We start from the raw sequence: 22,927 nt of genomic DNA on the forward strand, positions 1-22,927 counted from the left end.
CCACCGCAATGAGAAGCCCGCACACTGCAACCAAGAGTAGCCCCTGCTCACCACGACTAGAAAAAGCCCGCGTGCAGCAATGAAGACCCAACGCAGCCAAAAATAAATAAATAAATTTATTTTAAAAACAAAAAACAGAACTAACTTCATAACATCCTGGAAAAGATACTGAAGAATTCATGACAGTGTACAATAAGAGCCAAAAAAAAAGAAAGAAAGAAAATTAAGCTTCCATTACTACGCTAGCTATTATTTCTCCACATTTATTTAAACATTTCAAAGTATCTGTGATAGGAAGGCTTACCCATCTGCTTCTAAATGTAAAACAAAAGGCATTCAAGATAATAGTAATTCATTAGCAAAACTCGTCTTAGACCCTATTTCTGGCTATAGAAGCCATACCTTCCTATGCTTTTCATAATAAAACTGCTCTGAGTCCTAGTAAAACCAAACAACCTAGGTTTGTAATCAGCATATCAAATTTATGTCTTGAAGCAAGAAAGAAAATCAAGAACTTTACAAATAATCTGAGTTGGCAAATAGTTTTCACCTTACACTCTGATTTGGATCCATTAAAATGTTGAGAAGGGGCTTCCCTAGTGGCGCAGTGGTTGAGAGTCCGCCTGCCGATGCAGGGGACACAGGTTCATGCCCCGGTCCGGGAGGATCCCACACGCCGCAGAGCGGCTGGGCCCGTGAGCCATGGCCGCTGGGCCTGCGCGTCCGGAGCCTGTGCTCCGCAACGGGAGAGGCCACAGCAATGAGAGGCCCACGTGCCGCAAAAAAAAAAAAAATGTTGAGAAGGATTCAAATATGGTACTCTAGGCTCAGAAGCAAATGCCAGGGTCAGTCAGCAACATCTAACAAGTTAACGATGAAGAGTTGAATACCTGTTAGCCCTAGACTAGAGAATGGAGGAAGAAGAAAAAACAGTGCAACCGACGGCAATACAACTAGGTTAAATTTTCTGAACACTTATGTGACGAAACTTTTCTAAATGCTCTTCGTATATAATTCTTTTAATCCTCAAAATGATCCCTTAAGAAAGGTCATTCCTATCATACAGATGAAGACACTAAAGCACAAAGAAGTTATAATGTACCCAAGGATACCCAAGTAGTAAGTGGTGGAGCTGGGATTTGAACCCAGGCACATACCAGAATCCATGCTCTTCACCATTAGGCTATAAGGACTCAAAATATTTCCATATTCTTGACGCAAGCAGATGTATAGATTGACAGGAAAGGCAGTTCCAGAAATCTCCAAGATGATTATAGCCCAGATTTCCTTCAATTAAGATGTTTCTGGCAGTAAGAAACCTGAAGATCCAGCCTTACCTTCAGCCTACATTCACAGTGCTCAAAAGTTCTGCAAGACCAGTGCCTCAGGACACTAGGGAAGGACTTTAAATCCACTCAAAATCTTGGTATGAACAATGAAGAGCTCAAGAGATTCCCAAGGACTAAATCCCAAAACCACTGTAAATGCCCAGATGTACCAACAGTACTAAAGCATAATACTGTAAGTCAATAAGTGTCCTTCATAAAATGATTTCCAAACAAAGCAGTTGCTAGTAGTAACTAGTAGTTTCTAGTAACTAGCAGTAGCTAGCAGTAACAAATTTGCTAGTAGAATAACTGTTCTCTGATGAACCTCAACAAATCAGAAAGGCTATGGATTCATGGGTAAAACATAGAGCTAATTCCTAGAAGACATTTGAGCTCCAGAGCTTTCTCAGAATGAATTTATAAATAGGTGTAAATTTGTACATGGGATTCCAGGCATAGTAAGGAGAATATACACACAAATTATATTAAGGTACTTCAATGAAATTATTACTAATTGTAGCATTAAAGACAGAGAGGGAACTAGAATTCGTTCTAACAACACTGGTTAACAGCACTTGCTACAATAGTTGTGATGCATGTAACGTTCTAGTTGTAACTTCAGTTTACTTACTCTTTCACTTCCATGTTGTTTTAGAACAGTCCCCAAAAGGCCCATTTAGACTGAGAATGAAAATAATAATGAAAACTTTCATAGCTCAATTTTGGGATATGCTAAAGAGTCACTGGTTACCTAATATGTAGTTTCATAGGCCCTCTGGTCACCTGTTAAACTAGTAAGAGATAAATTAACAGGCAGCTGTATACAAAGAAGGAGAGGGTAAAGTCACCTGCCAGAGGGAAACACTGTATAAAAATATTTCAAGTGTTCCAACTTAACAGCTAGGAAGTCTGAGAAGACAGTCCTGTTGCCTTTGCTTACCTACTCTTTTAGGGGTCTGTTCCCAAAGGCCCTCTGTCCCCTGAGGATGTAGAATGTGGTAAGGGTGCCGGAGGCCCAGGAGGCTGCTGCTAAATTCTTGGAGCCTCTCCACTAGAAATTATCCAAGACAAAAAGGTCGTGCTGCTTCTTCACTTGTAAGTGCTGAAATAAAACACAAAGGTAGCATGCTTATAAGGATGGTTCGGCTACCCGAGAAAAATCTTAAGCCATTAAAAAAAACTTTGAATGAAAATACTACTTTAGTAAACTCACTACTGGCCCGTCCCAAAATGTTCTGCAGGGTGATGTAATTACCAAAAACAAAACAAACAAAAATCCAACAGCAAAACCGGCTGCATATATTACATGACTGTAGCCCATGACTGGTTATGCACGCGATCCAGCTTAGTCTCCTTGAAAAAAATAACATATCCAGCTCAATTAATCCAGAACAACCCGGTAATGAAAGAACCATCTGTCTTCTTTTTCAGCTTCTCTCCACACGTACACACAGCTTTATTGTTCAATGCAGAGTTGAGAGAAGGAGCTGCTGGAAAACCTTCTGAAGAGGAAAGGGAGGGAGAGAGACAGGAGAATGTGGAGGAAGGTCAAGAAGAACAAAAATATCCAGAAGGAAGTGAGGGGAAAGGAAGTGTGACAAGTTAGAACAGCAACTACTTTAACAATGTGCCATGGGCTACTTTCTCCAAAAGATTTTGAAAAAAAAAATCTCAAATGCTCCTGCTATAGCTTTTCTTACACAAGACTAAATAATCCTGATACAAAAACAAACAAAACAAACAAAACTGCATGCTCTGTATTTCTTGGGTTAGTAGAAAGTATCATTTAAAAAAAAAATTTTAGGAAACAAATATCAAAAAACAAAACCAACAAAAATATGGCCAATATTTTATTTCAGAACCCACTGACGAACTGATGTCCTACAATAAGAAAGTGATTATGCTTAATTAAGAAAATCATAGATTGGGCTTCCCTGGTGGCGCAGTGGTTGGGAGTCCGCCTGCCGATGCGGGGGACACGGGTTCGTGCCCCGGTCCGGGAGAATCCCACGTGCCACGGAGCGGCTGGGCCCGTGAGCCATGGCTGCTAGGCCTGCGCGTCCGGGGCCTGTGCTCCGCAGCGGGAGAGACCACATACCAGAAAAAAAAAAAAAAAAAAAGAAATCAGTTGATGTGCTGAATTGTGGATTACAGGGGACTTTTTTTCTTAAAAGTTTAAAATTTATGGAGAAACAGAAAATGCTTATTTTCATATATCTCTATATGCATATATATCTATATGCAGCATATATCTGTATATGCTGACTGACCCCGGCATTTGAAGTACTAAGCAGTTGTTGCATTCAGAAACTAGAAGAAAGGCAAAGCGGTGCTCTTTAGTGGCAATTGTTATAATTAGAAGTCTCCACCACAAGACAGAATTTTGAACCTAAGGAAATTATGGGTAATGATAAAGTTGAGCCTCAAAATCATTCTCCCTAAATGTATAGAAAGTACAACTCCTGGGTTCCTATGATCTTCAACCTACTACTAGCTACTACCAGCTGGAGTAAAGGAGCAATCACAAATTTGAAATGGAAAGGTTAGTAAAGAAACCCCAAACAATGTCACACCAGGAACAACTAGAGGGATGGGGATTTAGTTACACCTGGAGAAGCTTAAATCAAGGGAGGAAAACAAAAATGGCTATGCTCATGTCTGTATGGCCTTCATGAAAAAGAGGCATTAGCCTGGTACTGAATGCTACAGGGAGTTAAGCCAAGGCCAGTGAATGCAATATTCAAGGACTCTGAGCTCCACACGGAAGAAGTTGCTTAGGATGCCTAAAGATAATACAGGTTCCATTGCTGGATAACGAGTCATTTGTTACTGAAGATAACTCTGTTTTAAAAACCACTTGGAAAAAATTAATTAATTAAAACCACTTGGGAGGGCTTTGGATAGTAATGCTTAATAAACTTTAATGTCCATTAACATCACCTGAGCATCTTGTTAAAATGTAGCTCCTTATTCGGTAGGGCAGGTGGGGACTAAGAATATGCATTTCTAGCGAGTTCCCAGGTGGTGCCAATGCTGATGTAGCTTGGTTACAAGCATTAGAATGTTATTTAAACCAGTGTTTCCCAAAGTGCAATCTTCTAACCATATGGCTTCAAAAGTACTCCAACCCTGATTTGGGGGCAGATGATGAATAAATAGGTAAAGTAGTTATTAGCAGAATTGTGCAGGCACACACCTTCAAATTAAAAATAAAAAGGGTGTATGGTGGTATCTTCCAGTACCCCCCAGGTGAAACTTTTGAACAATAACTAATTTTGTCCAATTTTAAAGAATACATGTTTCATTTCAATTAAAAAAGGATTAAAAAATGATGCTTTTACTCCAAGCTTGGTAAATAACTGAAACCAAATAAGCGTGTCCTGATGAATGAATGAGTATATGCTCAGCATTAAAAATGCAGTTACTGGGCTTCCCTGGTGGCGCAGTGGTTGGGAATCTGCCTGCTAATGCAGGGGACATGGGTTCGAACCCTGGTCTGGGAGGATCCCACATGCCGCGGAGCGACTAGGCCCGTGAGCCACAACTACTGAGCCTGTGCATCTGGAGCCTGTGCTCCTCAACAAGAGAGGCCGCGATAGTGAGAGGCCCACGCACCGCGATGAAGAGTGGCCCCCGCTTGCCACACTGGAGAAAGCCCTTGCACAGAAACGAAGACCCAACACAGCAAAAATAAATAAATAAATAAATAAATCTGTTCTTTTAAAAAAAAAAAAAAATGCAGTTACTTATGATTTCAGTATACAATAGTTAACAGAGAAGTAGGATAAGACAAAATATGGCTATAAAGTAATTTTTCCCAGTGATTTGTTACAAAATCATTTGCCTCCAAAGGTGGCGAGGGTAGACTCCTAAGGCTACATTTGTAGTCTTCTTTTTCAACATAGGGCCTTGCATTATTTTCCTAGCCCTGAAATTTCACCTCCCCACCACCCCATCTGGGTCAAAAAATTCTTTCAATGCTTTGAAAGTTTCTTTCTTGTTCATATTTTGCTCAGCTCCCTACTTATCTCATAAATTTGGGCTTTTAATCAGTTCAAAATTCTGTGTGATGTCTTTCCTGGGGAAATATGCTAATATCTGAACACACAGACCTTCCTCAAACTGTAAAGCCTTCTTAGGTTTCTCTCCCAGAGTAAATAAACCCACAACTAAGAAGGAACCAGTTTCCTGTCTTTCCTCCTACTCTGTAAGTTCTCCTTCCAAAGGGTTTACTGTTTTATAGTTTGCTTAAAAGTTATAAGTAACATTCCATCTGACTTACAAAAGCCCTTTTTTTCAAGCTACTTATTACATCAGTTTATTCTGAATGAACCTAGCTTATTCTGCTCCTTGAGACATATCATTTCCTGTTTGTTAATTCCTCTTTTGCTACTCTTAAAAAAGTCAGTTAGCTTGAGGGTAAAGGATCAGATGAGCATGTATCAAATCTTAAGATTAAAGCAATTGGAAATGTTCCTGCTTTCCACAGTAAATGAAAGTATGTGATGATACTTATGTTACTATCCATCAGATGACCCTCCAAAGTCAAATTACAAATATGATGTGAATCTTAATTTGGGGTATCTTCTAATTATTATTACAAATAAACCAGTACATGGGATACATATTTTTTAATTAAATCATATAGTCCTAGATTTACTTCCGAATACCAGCTAAATGAATCCTCTAGGCAAAGGGAGTCAATTCATTTCCTAGTAAAATTAACTCTGAAAGTTTTTACCTCTACTATAACTTTGCTGATTTAGTCAATAATTAATTTCCTAATGCCAGCCCTTGTCATAGGCACTGAAGATACAGAAGTGAAGAAGAAAAACAGTCTACAATCCAGGAGAGAAGCAGAAATTAGCAAGTAGTTTTATTACTATTAAGTAATAGTACTTAGAGTTATTACTATATAAGTAAGTATTAAATTACAATTGTGGTCTGACAAGAAACTTACCCAGGTGGGGAAGGACAGGGAGCTTCTCAGAGGAATTTGAGAAAATTCAGAGAACTCCTCTGAGAAGGAGTTAACCAGAAGAAATCAGGGTGGAAATGAAAAGCATCCCAGTCAGAAGAAACAGCATTTGCGAAGATTCTGAAGTGAAAATGAGAACAGTTCACCAGAAGAATTGAGGTTGCCGATAACAGGAGTAAGCATGAAAATGATAAGAGCTAATCTTTGTTGCATGCCCTACGACATGCATGAACTCATAGAACCCTCACAACAGTGCTGAGATGGGCCTGTTATTCTAATTTTGTAAATGAGGAAACTGAGAGGCTTAGAGAAGTTAACTTGTCCAAGGTCTCAAAGTTAGGTGTCAAACAAGGGGTTTGGCTAGGCAGTTGTAGGCAGTAATCTAGGCAGTAATCTAATAATTCAGATTATTCTGAATCTGTAAGCTATTCTAGCTTTCCAGGAGCCAGATCAACTTGGAGCTTTCCTCATCTTCAAGATTCATTCTGTCAATTTTCATTTTTCACAGAATAATATTGTGAAATATAGATGTATTGGAATAGCTTCAGTCCCATTCCCAGAGTCTTCATAAATGTATGGTTCCTAGGTTGGAATCTATCTCATTAGGAAATATTACATGGAATTTTTTCATTACAAAAATGTTAACAGGGACTTCCCTGGTGGCGCAGAGGTTAGGACCCCGTACTCCCAATGCAGGGGGCCTAGGTTCGATCCCTGGTCAGGGAACTAGATCCCACATGCATGCCTCAACTAAGAGTTTGCATGCCACAACTAAGGAGCCCGTGTGCCACAACTAAGGAGCAGGTGAGCCGCAACTAAGACCCAGCGCAACCAAATAAATAAATATTTTTTTTAAAAAACCCATTAACAGAAGTCCAAATGTTAATATAACAAATGCCCATGAACCCATTAACCAAAATAGCCATATCTTCTCAGGGATTTTTTTTTAATGGAGATTTATGTTCCCCTCCTTACCATGTTCCTCTTCTCTGAGAGGCAACCACTATCACAAATTTATCTACTTTTTATTCACACATGTGTACACACCCACATGCATTCAAAAACATTATGTGGTATGTAATATTGTTTAAAGTAATGTTTAACATTGACATAACAAATACATACTATTCTGAAATTTGCGTTTTTCACGCTACACTTTTGGTTTTGAGGTCCATCCATATTGAAGCATAAAGGTCTTGTTCATTCTTTTTAAGTTCTGTAGAGTATCCTATCAACCAAATATATCACAAAGCTTTCCATTCCCTACCAGAGACATTTAGGTTGTTTTCAGAGAACTGCTAATCTAAATGTCATTTTGGAGCAAAATCTTTTTTTTTCCAATCTAGAAAAAAGTTTACTAAGACAGTGAAACTTACAAATTGCTAGAAATACTTTAAAATTGAAATTTCACTTTTGCATAGAGTCTTTTTTCTAAAACATTAACTTTGATCATTCAAGTTGTTTAAAACTACGTAGATATTTAAAATACCATGACTCTCTGAAAACGGGAAGTTAATAGTATTAGTTAATAGTATTTTAAGTGAAAAAGTACATTTCTAGGTAAGGTGAATCTATGATCATCCCGTTGAAAACAAAACACACTGAAGAAAAAGTGGATGCTGAAAATAGCCTTCTTACAATCACTTTCTTTTTCTGATAACCACACTGACTAGGCAGAAAAGTTAGAGCATTTGAGCAAGTAGATAAACAAACCAGAGGTCTCTCTGGAATGCTTTGTTCAGTGTTTTGGCCAGAACATAATCCAAGGTACAACCCCACAGAAAGATAACTAAATTTCTCTTTAGAACTGAGGGATTGGGAAGTGCCTACTATGAGCCAGAGTCAATGCTAAATAAAGTGGACAATTAAGCAAAACAATGAAATGCCAGGTCTTTCACCCTGAAGTCTTTAGACCCATAAACAGTGTGACTATACACAATGATCTATCTACGTTAATGAAAATTTTTAGCTCAAGGACATTGTAACAAGGTTTATCATCCAGCATAAACTGAAGTCAAGTCTACGTCTATGGGTTTCCTATCCCTTTAGCATCATTTTCTATAAAGAATCTGAGAAAACCTCAAAAGGCAGATGTTTTAAAATATAGATTAATGGCTGCATTCTTTACACTATAAAACAACCTAGTCTCGGGAATCCCCTGGCAGTCCGGTTAGGTTAGGACTTGGCGCTTTCCCCGCCAAGACTGGGGTTCAATCCCTGGTTGGGGAACTAAGACCCTGCAAGGCGCAGCTCAGCCAAAAACAAAACTAAGCAAAACAAAACCTAATCTAGAAGGAGCAAAGGAAATTTGAATAAGAGCATTCTCCTTGAAGGGAGGGGGAAGAAACATCTCTTCTCCTAGCAGATTTCCAAAGAATTGTACACCATCCCCAAGAAGGTGAATAAAAAAAGAAATCTGGGTTTCCATTGAAAGAAGTAACTCCAGTGCACTGGGGATCACAATGGAGTCAGACTGTTTGACTCCATGGTCACAATTAGCCAAATGTTTTAGCACATTCCACAGGCGAGAGTCAAGGAGATATCACTTCCTCTAGATCCCTGGTCTCCAGCCCAAGAAAACCCCCTCGGCTTAGGAAAACCTACCCAGGCTTCAGGAGGCAGCTCTGAACTCAACAGAAAATCATCCTACCAGTAGTTCAGTGAAATAACAGGCCAAGCAAATGGAGCAGCTCCATCATCCACTTGTCCATCTGTCCATCCATCCATCCAACACAGATACGTATTACTCATCCATCACATGGCACAAGATCTCAAGGAACAAGGACTGTCTGAGCTGACAACACAGATGCTCTAAAGGCAAGTCCATAAAAACATAGACGATTAAACATACCGAACGTAACATTTTGCCTAATTCTAACCTCTTACCTGTAGTTTCAAAGTGTACTCTCTTATTATTTTTCAATTAAATAATATGTATATTATAGAGAATACACAGAGAGAAGCCTAAAACATGCAACTTTTTTGCATTCTCCCTCAAAGGGCAAAACATATTGTATGAACAGCAGAAATTAGAGGTTGAGAGATTCTTAGCAAGAGAATAAGGAATCACCAATAAGCCAGGAACGAAAAGTTGAAATGCTTAAACTTTTGAAACTTCCCCATGTTTGTGATATTTTAAAATGTCTGGAGACTTCCCCAGTAGTTACTAGCAGTAAACAATGGCCTCTGAACAAAAAGCAGGGGCAGTTAAAAGGCACATGCACTCTGTAACCACCCTAGGCTACAGACGTATAAGGTGAAGGGAGAGTCTGTACTAAGAGCGTTTAAGACAAAAGCCACCAGAATCCCTAGGTCCTGAAGCAACAGTACAAAAGAACAAAGGAAGTGGCCTGAGTCTATGAAGTCACCCTGGGGACTTAACAACAGTCCCATCCTTATCATTCCCCTCACACCAGAAACTCAGCCCAGAATAAGAAATCGATAAGTTACTGTCAGGCAGTCTAAAACCAATCCTTTGCTGAAGAAAAAAATACTCCATCATCGAATAGGCTCTGCCTCGTTCGTTATTACTAACTAAAGCCTAATTGTTGAGCTGCTTTTTGATCTGAGGGCTTTTTTATTTTCTGAAACGAGAACCAGCCTTTGATATGCGTAAGTACAACAAAATGAAACCTTTATTTACAGCATGCCATACTATTGGAAATAGGGATTTCATTTAAAGAATAAAGTTCTTTTTGTTTCCTATCAGAGAGGATTGTGGATCAGAGGAACTGGGGACAACACTAGACGGAGACGGTGGCTCAGTCTGGGTCTGGGAGGATGGATTACGGACACCTCAGCAGAGACCCAGATACGCAATGGTGGGAAAGCAGAGAGGGCTGATTTACAAAGCTTGGTCTGGGGTATGTCAGGAAACCAAACTGATTCAGTCTGAAAATACTAGGGAAGAGCAGAGTGAAGAAATAAAGAAAAAGTCATACGAATGTAATGAAACCTTGTCTTCCACAACACAGACGTGGAACAACCAGGGGCAAGACAGGGCACTCTGTGAGCTAGGACAGGAGCAGCTTCAAAAGGGTGTAGCCAGGGCAATTCCACAACCAAGGATCAGGTGCACTCTGGGGGACAGAGAGAAGAGGGGTCAGGGCACCAGGCCTGCCGCAGATGCTCTGCATTCATTTTCTAGGGCTGCAACAACAAAGTACCACAAACAGGGTGGCTTACAATAACAGAAGTGTATTATCTCACAGTTCTGGAGGCTAGAAGTCCAGAATCTAAGTGTTGGCAGGGCCATGCTCCCTCTGAAACCTGTAGGGGAGAAACCTTCCTTGCCTCTTTCTAGTTTCTGGTGGTTTGCTAGCATTCCTTGGCATTCCCTGGTTTATAGATCATCACTCCAATCCACTGCCTTCACACAGTGCTCTCTCTCTGTCTCTGTCTTCACACAGATGCTTCTTATAAGGACACCAGTCACACTGGACTAAGGGTCCATCCAACTCCAGCATGACCTCATCTTAACTAATTACATCTGCAATGACCCTATTTTCGAATGAGTTCCCATTCTGAGGTACTGGGAGTTAGAACTTCAACGTGCCTTTTTAGGGAGACACAGTTGAACCTATAACACCCTTCTTGATGCCTAGTCCGTACTCTCAGCCAGAGGGACCCTGATGCTCTAGAGTCATTCAGAATACCTGGGTGTTAATTCAAATTAAAAGGAAAAAGAGGGTTTCCCTGGAGGCGCAGTGGTTGAGAGTCCGCCTGCCGATGCAGGGGACACGGGTTCGTGCCCTGGTCCGGGAAGATCCCACATGCCATGGAGCGGCTGGGTCCGTGAGCCATGGCCGCTGAGCCTGCGTGTCCGGAGCCTGTGCTCCGCAACGGGAGAGGCCACAAAAAAAAAAAGTCAGAATGGTGGTTACATTCAAGGAGGGGAGCAGTGACTGTGTGGGAGCACATGGTACACTCCTGGAGGGCAGGTAATGTTCTAGCTCTTCATCCAGAGGCACGTAGCGTGGGTGTGTTCACTGCGAGGAAACGTATCAAATTATACTTAGATGGTTTGTGTATTCCTCTGTATGTCCAATATATTTCCATAAGAACTTTACTTTAAAAAAGAGAGAGAGAGAGAGAAATTGGAGCTGTCCAAGAAATAGAGGTGTTGGCAGCCTAGGCAGAACCTCAGAAAAAGGCATTACCTGGGAGAAGCCCCAACCCAAGAGTTAGCTGCTCAGCTGTGCTGGTTCAGACATTTGAGTGGTCAGTTTACCTGAGATGTTCAGCTCCCAGGAGCTGGTGTATAAATGGAAATGCCAAAGTAATTCACTTATAATGAGAAAAATATAAGAGCCAAGGAGTACATATAGTTAAACTGGAAGATTGACAACTTCTAGAGGCAAATCCCTGGGTGATAAGAAAAGTTGTTTGATAACCACAGACCTATAATAAGGATACATTCTTCCCTCAGTAGTGCTGGAAACGCAGTAAGACACTTTTTGATCTGCCCTCTGTTTTCCTAGCCTCCTTGCGGACCCCTCCCACACATTCCATTTTCAGGCTAATTACACCTCAAGTAAATTCCAGTGTTTTTTTTTCTTTCGCATCTAATTTTCTTCCGGGAATTTTACACTCTTATGTTTAGGGAGTTTTCAGTCCTATTGCTTAATTCCTAAGCAAGAGAAATCAACACCAAAAGACAGAGTTAAACTACACTGGACACCACTCAGACTTTGTAGAAAACATATTTCTGTAATAAAAACACATTAGATTTTCTAGAATTAAATATAATTCAGACATTTAACATCAGACATTGCATAAGCTCTAAATAACATATTGATGTATCAAAAACTAACTGATGGGGCTTCCCTGGTGGCTCAGTGGTTAAGAATCTGCCTGCCAATGCAGGGGACACGGGTTCGAGCCCTGCTCCAAGAAGATCCCACATGCTATGGAGCAACTAAGCCCGTGCACCACAACTACTGAGCCTGCACTCTAGAGCCTGTGAGCCACAACTACTGAAGCCCGCACACCTAGAGCCCATGTTCCACAACAAGAGAAGCCACCACAATGAGAAGACTGCGCACTGCTATGAAGACCCAACACAACCAAAAATAAATAGAATAAAATAAATTAATTTAAAAAAAAAACAAACTGAATGTTGCCTTAAAAATGGGAGCGGGGAGGGCTTCCCTGGTGGCGCAGTGGTTTAGAATCTGCCTGCTAATGCAGGGGCATGGGTTCGAGCCCTGGTCTGGAAGGATCCCACATGCCACGAAGCAACTAGGCCCGTGAGCCACAACTACTGAGCCTGCGCGTCTGGAGCCTGTGCTCCGCAACCAGAGAGGCCGTGATAGTGAGAGGCCTGTGCACCACCATGAAGAGTGGCCCCCGCTTGCCACAACTAGAGAAAGCCCTCGCATAGAAACGAAGACCCAACACGGCAAAAATAATTAATTCATTCATTAATGAACTCCTACCCCCAACATCTTCTTTAAAAAAAAAAAAAAAAAAAAAGGGAGGGAGAGGAGGAGAGGGGTAAAAAAAAGGGAGTGGAGAGGGAGAAAAGGAAGTCAAACATTAACTGCAATGCAAAGAAATAAAAATCAAATATTGATCAAATTATACACACAAATTATCAATCACATAATTATAGAAGACGAAGCTGTGGCTTTCTTGGGTGTGAAATGTATTAGGGAGGTACTGAAAGTTTCAAGGCTACGAATTTGTAATGATCCTCTCTCTGGTCTGTTCTTGGATGTCTCTGTCCTGTTGAAGTTCCTCTCTACTCTCAACTTTCAGATAGAAACCCAGGCTTCAGAAGTCTCAATAATACTTCTCAATTTTTTTTCTTTTTTTTTGCTGCACTGCATATGCCTTGCAGGATCTCAGTTCCCCAACCAGGGATTGAACCTGGGCCATGGCAGTGAAAACCTGGTATCCTAACCACTAGGCCACCAGGTAGCTCCTTCACATTTCTATCTTTCAAACACTTAAGTTATTAAAAACTGAGAGCTCTGATATCAATTATATATTACAGGTAACTAATGTTTTCATCATTTTCTTATGAAAACAGCAAATGGAAGAGATGTATTCCATGCCACATGTAAAATCCAAGTGCAACTTTAGAAGCAATGTGCAGAATTTGACTGTTATAAATTGTTATATATAAATTTGTTAAAATTGTCTATGTAGACCTACCCAACTGCGTATCCTTATAGGGAGATGTAAACATATAGGCCATAGGGCTCTGAGTCTGATTTAGCTGACCCCTACATTCTCTACTGCATCATCTCCCAAAATGCTTGATTTTGAACATTATGCTCTATGAGCATGAAATTCTGCACAGTTCTCCATCCTACTCAACAGTTTCATGCCTCAGTGCCTTTGATCATGCTGTTCCTGCTGCCTGGATTGTTCCCTCCCATCCTTTGCCCTCCCCGCCATAAACTGGAATGGTCTAGTGGGATTCTGCTCTTCAAGGAAGACTTCCTTTTCTACCTTTACCCTGTATTTGGATGAGGATAGAGGAGCTTCTAAGGAAGAAAGCACATGTAAAGCTTTTTCAAGAATACAGAAACTGGGGCTTCCCTGGTGGAGCAGTGGTTGAGAATCCGCTTGCCAATGCAGGCGACACAGGTTCTAGCCCTGGTCCGGGAAGATCCCACATGCCACAGAGCAACTAAGCCCATGAGCCTCAACTACTGAGCCTGCACTCTAGAGCCCACAAGGCACAACTACTAAAGCCTGCGGTCCACAGCTACTGAAGCCCATGCACCTAGAGCCCGTGCTCCGCAACAAGAGAAGCCACTGCAATGAGAAGCCTGCACACCACAACAGAGTAGTCCCCGCTCGCAGCAACTAAAGAAAGCCCGAGCCAATCAACGAAGACCCAACACAGCCAAAAATTAATTAATTAATTAATTTTTTAAAAAAAGAAGTGATCTGAAGTTGTCCTCCAATATCATTCTTTTTAAAAAAAAAAAAAAGAATACAGAAACTATAACTATCATTTTTTATACTATAGAAAAAGATGAAAAGATGTTAATTTTTTAATGGACATCTGAATAGAGTAGTTTTTACTTCTTAACCCTAGCTTATTCTGAAAAACTCACAGTGCTATTCAACCAACAGATTTTCACGCCCCATCTTCACCTGAAGCCCGTGTGGTGTGTGTCTCTGTGTGTGCGCACGCGCGCACACACACACGCACACACACACACACACACACACACACACACTGTATCCCTCCACTGCATGCCCATGGATCTCTATGTTGTAAATAGCACTGTGCCTGGCACATGATAGGTGCCCAAATATTTGTTGCTGTTCACTGAAAAATAATTAAAGAAATACAACATGACTAGATTAATAGAGTCCAAAGTGAAGTCAGGGTCTAAGAGGACACAGACTGGAGAAAAAATTAGAGCTAGAGAAGGCCAAACAGAAAGACTTTTTGGAGAAAGTCAAATTTTAACTATTCGAGGAAGAACAGCTATAATAATAGAGTTATAATAATAATAGTCATGTAACAACATTGATTAAATGTTTGATATTTGGCAGGAACTATGCTGAACTATTTATACGTGTTTTCTTTCTAATTATCATAACTGTGATGTGGGCATTATTTCAAGTTTACAGATAAAGAAAGTGATGCTCACAGAAGTTAGGCAATGCGTTCACAGTCGTGCAGTTATTAGCCATGAAGCTGGGAAACGAAGGCAGGTTATCACCTGGCTTGGATGGGGGAGGGGGAGTGTGGAGTGGAAGGAGAAAGGCACTAAGTGTCAAAGGACCCTAGCAAGCTGCAGCGCCAGGAGGCTTGCAGTGACTGCAGTGCAAATGGAAGAGTGAAAAGAAAGTTAGCAACAGGAGATGGCAGAAAACTTCAAAGACCTGTGGGAGAAATTCTCTGGATTTTTGAGCAGAAAAAATTTCCATAATAAAACCCATGCTTGAGGAATGCTATTATAAAAGGTGTGTGGACAGGAATATTGGTGGTCATAGGTAGAGAACTTGGGTAGAAGCTTTTTATAAGAATATGATTATATTACTTATGGTTAAAGCAGAAGAGCCCTACACACCGATTCTGTAAAAATAGTTGGTGGAGGGAGTTGTTGTTTTTGTTTTGCAATAGGTGGGCCAGTTTTGTCCTCCAAAAACAATCAGGGCCTGCGAAACATTTACAGGTACTTCATGATCAGAAATTACACATATCCCTTAACATCCTGCTTAAGAAAAAAATCCAATTATTTCTAATTTAATTGTAGCATAGCTGGGATCAAACAAGAGTGATTAGCTAACTTCTTTTGACATATACTTGAAATATTGGCTCCAAATATCAAAAGTATCTTGAAAGCAGTATTCTTCATCTTACAAAGATCATTTACATTTACAACAGAGTTCCTTTAACTTGCAGAGTCTGTCAATTAAATAAAATTATAAATTAAATTAGTTGCTGTTGCTGAAAAGAAGTTGAAAACCCAGTTGAAATGCAACTGGATTATCATCTCATTGCTCTTGTCTAAATGCAACTGGATAACCCATTTCTCAATTTTTAAGTGCAGTTTTATAACTTTATATTATCTTTATTATATTATAATAATTATTATATATTACATTATCTAATTTTATATTAGCTGTATATTATCCCTAAAAAGAAGTCAGGGAATTAAAAAAATAATCTGATCTTTTATTCTTTGGCTCTAGGCTGAACATAGAAAATGTACATATTCCCTTACCTTTGCCTCTTCTATCCCTTAATACATGAAGGACTCTTACATACTAAAGGGTTGTACAGATTTTAATAAAAGCATTTCATTTTATTTTATTTCATTTGTTATACTTTATATTGTATTTTTATACATATTTTATTTTATTATTTTAATAAAAGCAGCACCTTCTATGGTGCTGGCCTAAATAGTTGCAATAGAATCTTTCCTAAGAAGAAAACTCCTCCAAGCTGTCTGAAGCAGTGGGCTGATAACTTCTCTGAGGACTAAAATATGATGGGGTGGGGGGAGGGAGACTCCGTAAAATCAGCTCGAAGACAAGAAGGCTTTGTTTATGTAACAGCATGTCCTTGAATATCTGTATTAACCAGGAAAATGCCCTCTGAAGGCACCGTTCTTTGTGAGAAACTTTGTCACTATGAGTCTCAGCAAAAGCCCACAGCTGGGCCCCTCTCAGTTCCCTCTGCCAGGCAGGGACTCCTCCCAGCTCTGGCAATCTCAATGAGGAGAGCTTTTTATCCCCAGGGCATCTGTGTGTGTCTCCAGTTAGGTAAAATGATACATAACAGAAACCTAAGAAATATCATAATAAGCACTGGAACTCAAGCGGTGCAAATCTCTGCCTCCTAAAGGGCATGACATCATGGATGTGAGACACTGGGCTATTAAAGAGGGAAATGATTCCATTATCCATGCTCTTGGCACACTTATTTCCTCACTAATGTAATCACATACCCAGCTAACTGACTAACCCAACTCAAATTATCATAAGTTATGAATTATGAAACTGTTCTGAAAGTTTACTGTACACGAAAACAAATTTGAGAATATCCACCTGATAATATTCACATACCGGTCTCTTACGTGTCAGCCTAAGTATACTATATTATTTTCAAAAAGAAGAGTTTCAAAACCAGAAGAGTTTTAATTAATATAGACTAATCCACAGTAATGAATTCACCTTTCACCTGTCTTCTCCAACGTGTTAAGTTTTTGAGATGACAAATTGATGATACTAATAGTTATAATCCTAAGAGTTATAAAGATGTTACAGCTGAGCCAATATATTCACATTGTGAGTTAATCCATGGCCATCTATAGTGTTCTGGACACCACACCAGGTTCCGAGGACACAGGGGCGAACAAGACAAGACATAATTGCTGCCCTCTCAAATAGAAACGTGTTCCAGATTTTATGCCACTACATCAGACAGAAACAGACACGAAAAGCTGAAAGTGAGTTGTGCTATATATGAAATAGTATGTAAATTATACTACGTATGTTAAGTATGTAAATTAATAAATGAGCAGGGCATCTGGCTAAATAATCTCAAAAGCAATTTTCTCTCTAAAGAGTATACCAAGCTTCCCCAGAGAGTTATGTACTGGCAATAATGAGCTATCCTGGAATCAAAGGATAACTGATAAAATGCTTCTGTTCATTTCTGATAAACCAGTGCTACTAGGAGATATCGACTTGGACATAAGCTTTCATGATTTAAGTGTTACTCTAAGACTGACAAGATCATCTACAAAGAACAATAGAAATGAAATTTCTGAGGCATAGTCTAGTCCCATGGCAACTATTATAAGAGTCCTGCACATTTCCACTGAAACTACCTCTCATATCAGACTGCATAGGCTGGGGAAAGAGAGTGGGAGCTCTGGAAAAGGCAAGACCTTCTTGTTACACAGAATATCCCCTTTTGGGACAATCATTTTCTTGCAAAAGATACCAACTATGATTGATTTGACTAGATACTTCTTAGTATCTAGTTTCAGATGTCACCAGCCAATCCAGAGACTTAGAGACAACTAGATATTCAGTCTGGAGAGAGGCTAAGAAATCAGAGCTAGTGATGGGGAGTTTCATGCTTGAAATTGAAACTGAGTATATGGATTTATTTCAGAGGGTAAGAGGAACACTGTCCACAGTCCTGTGAGCCCTGCTTTTCAGTGTGGATATGCCTGTGCTCTAACCTAGGGGAAAGAAGGGGAAATCAGTGATGGACAATTAATGGGGAGAAGAAAAACTGAGAGTGAAAATGTGTGTGTGTGTGTGTGTGAGAGAGAGAGAGAGAGAGAAACAGGGAAGCCCATTGCCCACCAGGTGAAGACTGAGTCTCTAATTGAAAGTCTCCAGTGGCAGCCCATTCTAATAAAAACACAATTCAAACTCCTTTCTAGGACTTAAAATCTTCACATAAGCGGTCTTCCGCCTGCCTCACTGACTTCATCTCCTCTCTTGCCCTTCTGCACTCTTCTCCATCTACAAGTCCTCCAGACATCCCAAATTCATTTATGCCTCAGGGCCTTTGCAGTTGCTGTTCCCTCTGCCTAGAATGCTCTTCCTTCTGCTCTTTCACATCTCACTTCAAATATGCCCTCCTCACAGCAGCTCTCTGACTGCTCTAAACTGGCTTCCCCCATGCCCTGTCTGGCACGCGCCCACATTGCATTGTCTTTGTAACACTCATCTCTATCTGAAAAACGTTTTTCCATTTATTTGTATCTGGTTTATTGATTCCATTTCCCACAGAAACACAAGCTCTGTAAGAGTGGGAGCTTCATCTGTTTTGTTCAACGCCGCATGACCTACCTAGAACATCTATTACATGGTGGGTATGCAGTAAATATTGGTTAAATCTCAAGTCCCACCATATAGATGACTGTGGAAAGTCACGCAAGAGCCACTGCAAAACCACTCTCTGCTCCCTCGTTGCCCCATCAAAGCATAGTGACCATGACCCACAGCTACACCAACTCTGGGCCTGCTTCCACAACCCATGAAGGCGAGAGTAACGCTGTTTCCCTTGGAGAAATTTCCAGCTTCCTTTCCATTTCCTCATCTGGAGGCCTTATTCCCTCATCTCCCACAGACCTTTCCATTCCCAACCACATAAAAAGTAAATCAATGTTTAAAGAATCCTTCAAAGACCAGCATTACTCTGTGCTACTGGATGAAATGATGGCATTGGCCCACTGTGTTTCAAGTGTAAGGGGGAAGAGAGAATGCAGAAGAAGAGATCCTCTTCACTCAGCATTCCAGTGTTGAAGGTAAGAAAATCTCCTAAGGGTTGGGTGCTTTCCTTCGCCTTTTCCCAATGGTCCAGGAAGAGGAAAGCCCTGATCAGATGCAGAAGGTTGTGACAGTAAATGGGAAGCTGGATGACCAAAAGATCTGCCCCCTGCGAAAAAAAAGAAGAAAAGGAAAAAGAAATATGGATGAGACTCAGATCCTACTGCTCCGCACTTTTACCCTCATAACCTCACCCCCATAATATTATCGCTTCTTAGCCTGACTGTATGGCAGCCAAGTTCCTGACCGAGTCTGAGACACTTCCACCAATTCAGTCACCATCGTGGGAAAGAACGCCTGCTACCCCACTGTGGTGAGGGAACTGTGCTTCTAACACCCTGACATGGAATCATAAATACAGTTTTCTACTGAAACACTGTAATGTCCAAGGCAGACAGCCTGTTCCATACATCAAGCTCACTCCAAACTACTTTTTATTTCTAACTTATCAGGGTTCGATTGGAAATCGTGGTGTGTGCTGTTGTCCACTGTATTTGGGAGAAACAGGAGAGATTCATTTCAGCTGTGAGGGTGGGGCTGTAGCCCTGGCAAGATTTCTTCCAGGCAAGAAGGATGAGCAGGAACTTCGGTGAGAATATACACGTATTCAGAATGAAAAGAACTTTCAGAACATAAACCAATGGAGATAACATGACCTTGTAAACCTGGCCAGACACAGCACACCCAAGGGCCATGTCAAAGGTATGGAGGAGATAGAGGATAACTAATTGTTGAAATTCTGGAGCTAATCAGAAGGAAAGACAAAGTATGCAGAGCACCTGCTCAAGAAGCCAAGCATGAGGGGTAATTAAGAATTAATCTGTGGGGAGGGTGGGAGGGAGAGAGATGCAAGAGGGGAGAGATATGGGGACATATGTATATGTATAACTGATTCACTTTGTTATAAAGCAGAAACTGACACACCGTTGTAAAGCAATTATACTCTAATAAAGATGTTTAAAAAAACATTAATCAAAAGAAAGGGAGACATGAATATTTGTAAGTATCTGCTGAAAATTATATGTGTAGCCATTATTCAGAGTATGTTTTCTGTATATATTTCTGCTTAATACTATTAATAAATAGTTCTGAAAAAAAAGAATTAATCTGTGTTCCGATCAGGGGGTATATAAATGAGCACTGTGGAAGGCAAAGGAGAAAGATATGCAAATGAATGGAAGAATTGGTGAAGAACGTCTGCTACAGAGGCTTCCTGGAATGGTGTAAGGCAGAGGTGAAGTGACCTTCCTGTGATCCATTCTAGGTCACTTAACCTTGGGCAGTCTCAGTTTTTTTAACTATAACATAAGGTTAAGCATTCCTGTCTCATAGGGTGGTTGGGAAGATTTAATAAAATAGCATAGATTTAATAAAATAGCATTTAATGGCATTCTTCTGCCAAAACTGTTCCTCTATTCTTTTCTGAGCCCCGAAGATTTGTATTGATTCGGGGCATAAGAATAAATTGAGTACTTCTAACAAATCTACTGAAAAGATCAAAACAGCAGTCTTGCTTTATTGCACCATAATACGGAGACACGGTACAATCTGCGGGTTGGCAATCAGAGTGAAGCTGATAAAAATACTGCTCAAGAGAAGCCCCAAGGGCAACCAATGAAGACCTCCCCTCCCCCTCCAGGATTAAGGACAGTTTGAAGCCAGAACAGGAAAACAGTTTCTAGAAGAGTTCTCTCCTCAAAAACCAAAGTTGCCATTATCTAAAGTGCCTCCGGGACAATTAGCCTTATTCAGAGACGACAAACTATCAATAGATAACAATCTAAGAGTGGCTCTTTGCAGATCTTCGTATTTAAAAGCAGTCGTAGGTGAAAGGAAAAGGAAACGAAAACGAATCACTTTACAAATGTCAAATCAGCATGCTTTCGAACGGAAAATAACCTGCCACCCTGACCAGATCCTCCTAAATATTTAACATCTCCATATAAATAAAAAGATAGTTTCATGGTCTGCAGCCGGGAGAGAAAGTTTTATGACCGGAAAGTCAAATATCCAAGCTAGCCTTGTAAAAGCTGCTATCAGAGACCAGAAGGTTACTGTGAACTTGGGGCCAGAGGGCGAGAGGCTTCTGGACGATCAGCAATTTCCTTAACTATCTACCCCCGGCGGCGCTCCTCTTAAGCACATGCGACTTTGCTGAGTTTAGAATCTGCAGTTTACGTAGTTTCTGATATGCTGGCATGCAAGATGTCTTTCTCATCACCACTTCCAAGAACCGTTTCTGAACCATCATCTTTGAACAGCAACGCCCACCCCCGTCCCCAACCTCTCTCCCCGCCCTTCTACTGAAGACCCTCCCCAAAAAAACTGTTTTGGGTTTGTTTTTAGTTTCTGAAAATAGCTTTTGATAGATTTTCTTTCAAGCCAAAAGAACAGCACACAGGGGTAGAGATCGCCAGGGAGCTCGGAAACAATCCGCCTCAAAACCACAAGCGTCTTCTCGCCTACCCCCTAAACTAACGGCAGCCCAAGTCACGGAAATTTTCTCACCGCCGCCCTTTCCTCCAAATTGCCTCGGAGCTGGGTTTGCTAGGTCTAGTTCCACCGTAACGGGAAGAAGGGTTTCTAGCAAAATTTTCTAAGGTAAAACGGGAGAACCTTCCAGACCTCTCGCCCCTGCTCGCGTACAGACCCTTTTACAGGCAAACAATAGTGAGGAAAGCGCCCATCACCCCAGTCGGCCTTCCCTGCGCGCAAGCTTCCAGCGCCCCTCCCGCCCCTCCCGGGAGAGCACCTGGGGCCGAGCGCCCCTTACACCCTAAACCCGGGGGTACGGGACCAGCGCACGCAGGCTCCTGGGGGGAGGGGGGGTTGGTGCGTGGAGGCGCGCCCCCGGCCCCTGATCCTCAGCCTCAGGGGCTGCAAAGCCCGCGGATCTCTCCACTCCGCCAACCTCCCTCCCCCGGCGATACAAACCCGCAGCGAAGCGGACGGGGGAGAGTTACCCGCCGAGGCCCCGGCGCGAAGACCGCAGAGGCGTGCCGGGCTCCGGGGCCGGAGGCCCGCTGCTCTCGGCTCCCTCGTCGCCGCTCGCTCCAGCCGGCTGCTGCCTCTCCCGCGGCGCCTGAAGCATCGAGCCGCCGAAGCCTGCGGCCGGCGGTAACCGGAGGAAGGTGGCGCGGTTCAAGGGGCGGCGCGGGAAGGATTCAGTCTCCCTCGGACCCGGCGGGGGAGCGGGGAAGGGCGCGGCGCCGCCCGGAGTCCCAGGCGTCCGCCGGCGCGTGCGCTGCCCGCCGCGCCCGGGTTCGGATCTCCGGCGAAAGCGCCTAGCGTCTCCGGAGCCGCGGAGAAGCTCCTCCCGCTCGGCGGCTTGCGCCTGATGCGTGGTGGCCGCGGCCGCCCCAGAGTTCGCGTAGGAAGGTGCAATGCGGAGGGAGCTGGTGGGGCTCCCCGTCCCCGGGCCGGCTAGGTGGGAGCGCGGCCGAGCCCCTACCTTTTCGGCTGGGCGGACACCAGCCGCGCGCCCTCTCCGGGCGTCCCGAACAGGAAAATCACCGCGAAGGGGGCCGGGGGAAAGCGGCGGGTGGCTTCAGGACAAGGTAGGAGGATCAAGTTCCACAGCCAAGAAGACACTCCCATCCCGCCCTGGTTTGTTTGGAAAGCTGCAGGGGCGAAAGTGTGGGGCACCTCGGGTGCTTCCCCGCCCTCCCCGCCGGGCTGGCAGGCGGCAGAAGTAAACACTTTTTGCTTGGCGCGTGGGGGGACTTCTGTGACACGAGGCCGGGCAGGCGGTTTGGTCGCCAGCAGGAAGGGAGAGGGTGTTCAGAGAGACCAGAATTCCTGGGCTCGGCCCTTCAAGGACAAATGTGTTAGTGCTTTTTATCTTTTGGAGGAA

At 42.2% G+C, this 22,927-nt stretch overlaps 1 protein-coding gene across 1 annotated transcript in view; it reads right to left on the minus strand.

Moving 5' to 3' along the window:
• ST3GAL6 (ST3 beta-galactoside alpha-2,3-sialyltransferase 6) overlaps positions 1 to 22,165 on the minus strand; it is a 72,361-nt gene extending 50,196 nt beyond the window's left edge. The window contains 2 exon segments of the mRNA XM_065876750.1: positions 20,687 to 20,696; positions 22,009 to 22,165. Coding sequence (XP_065732822.1) covers positions 20,687 to 20,696; positions 22,009 to 22,165 — 167 coding nt within the window.
• Between the last annotated feature and the right edge of the window lie 762 nt (positions 22,166 to 22,927).

Source organism: Phocoena phocoena, chromosome 4, assembly GCF_963924675.1.
Source record: "Phocoena phocoena chromosome 4, mPhoPho1.1, whole genome shotgun sequence".
In the NCBI taxonomy this organism is placed as follows: Eukaryota; Metazoa; Chordata; class Mammalia; order Artiodactyla; family Phocoenidae; genus Phocoena; species Phocoena phocoena.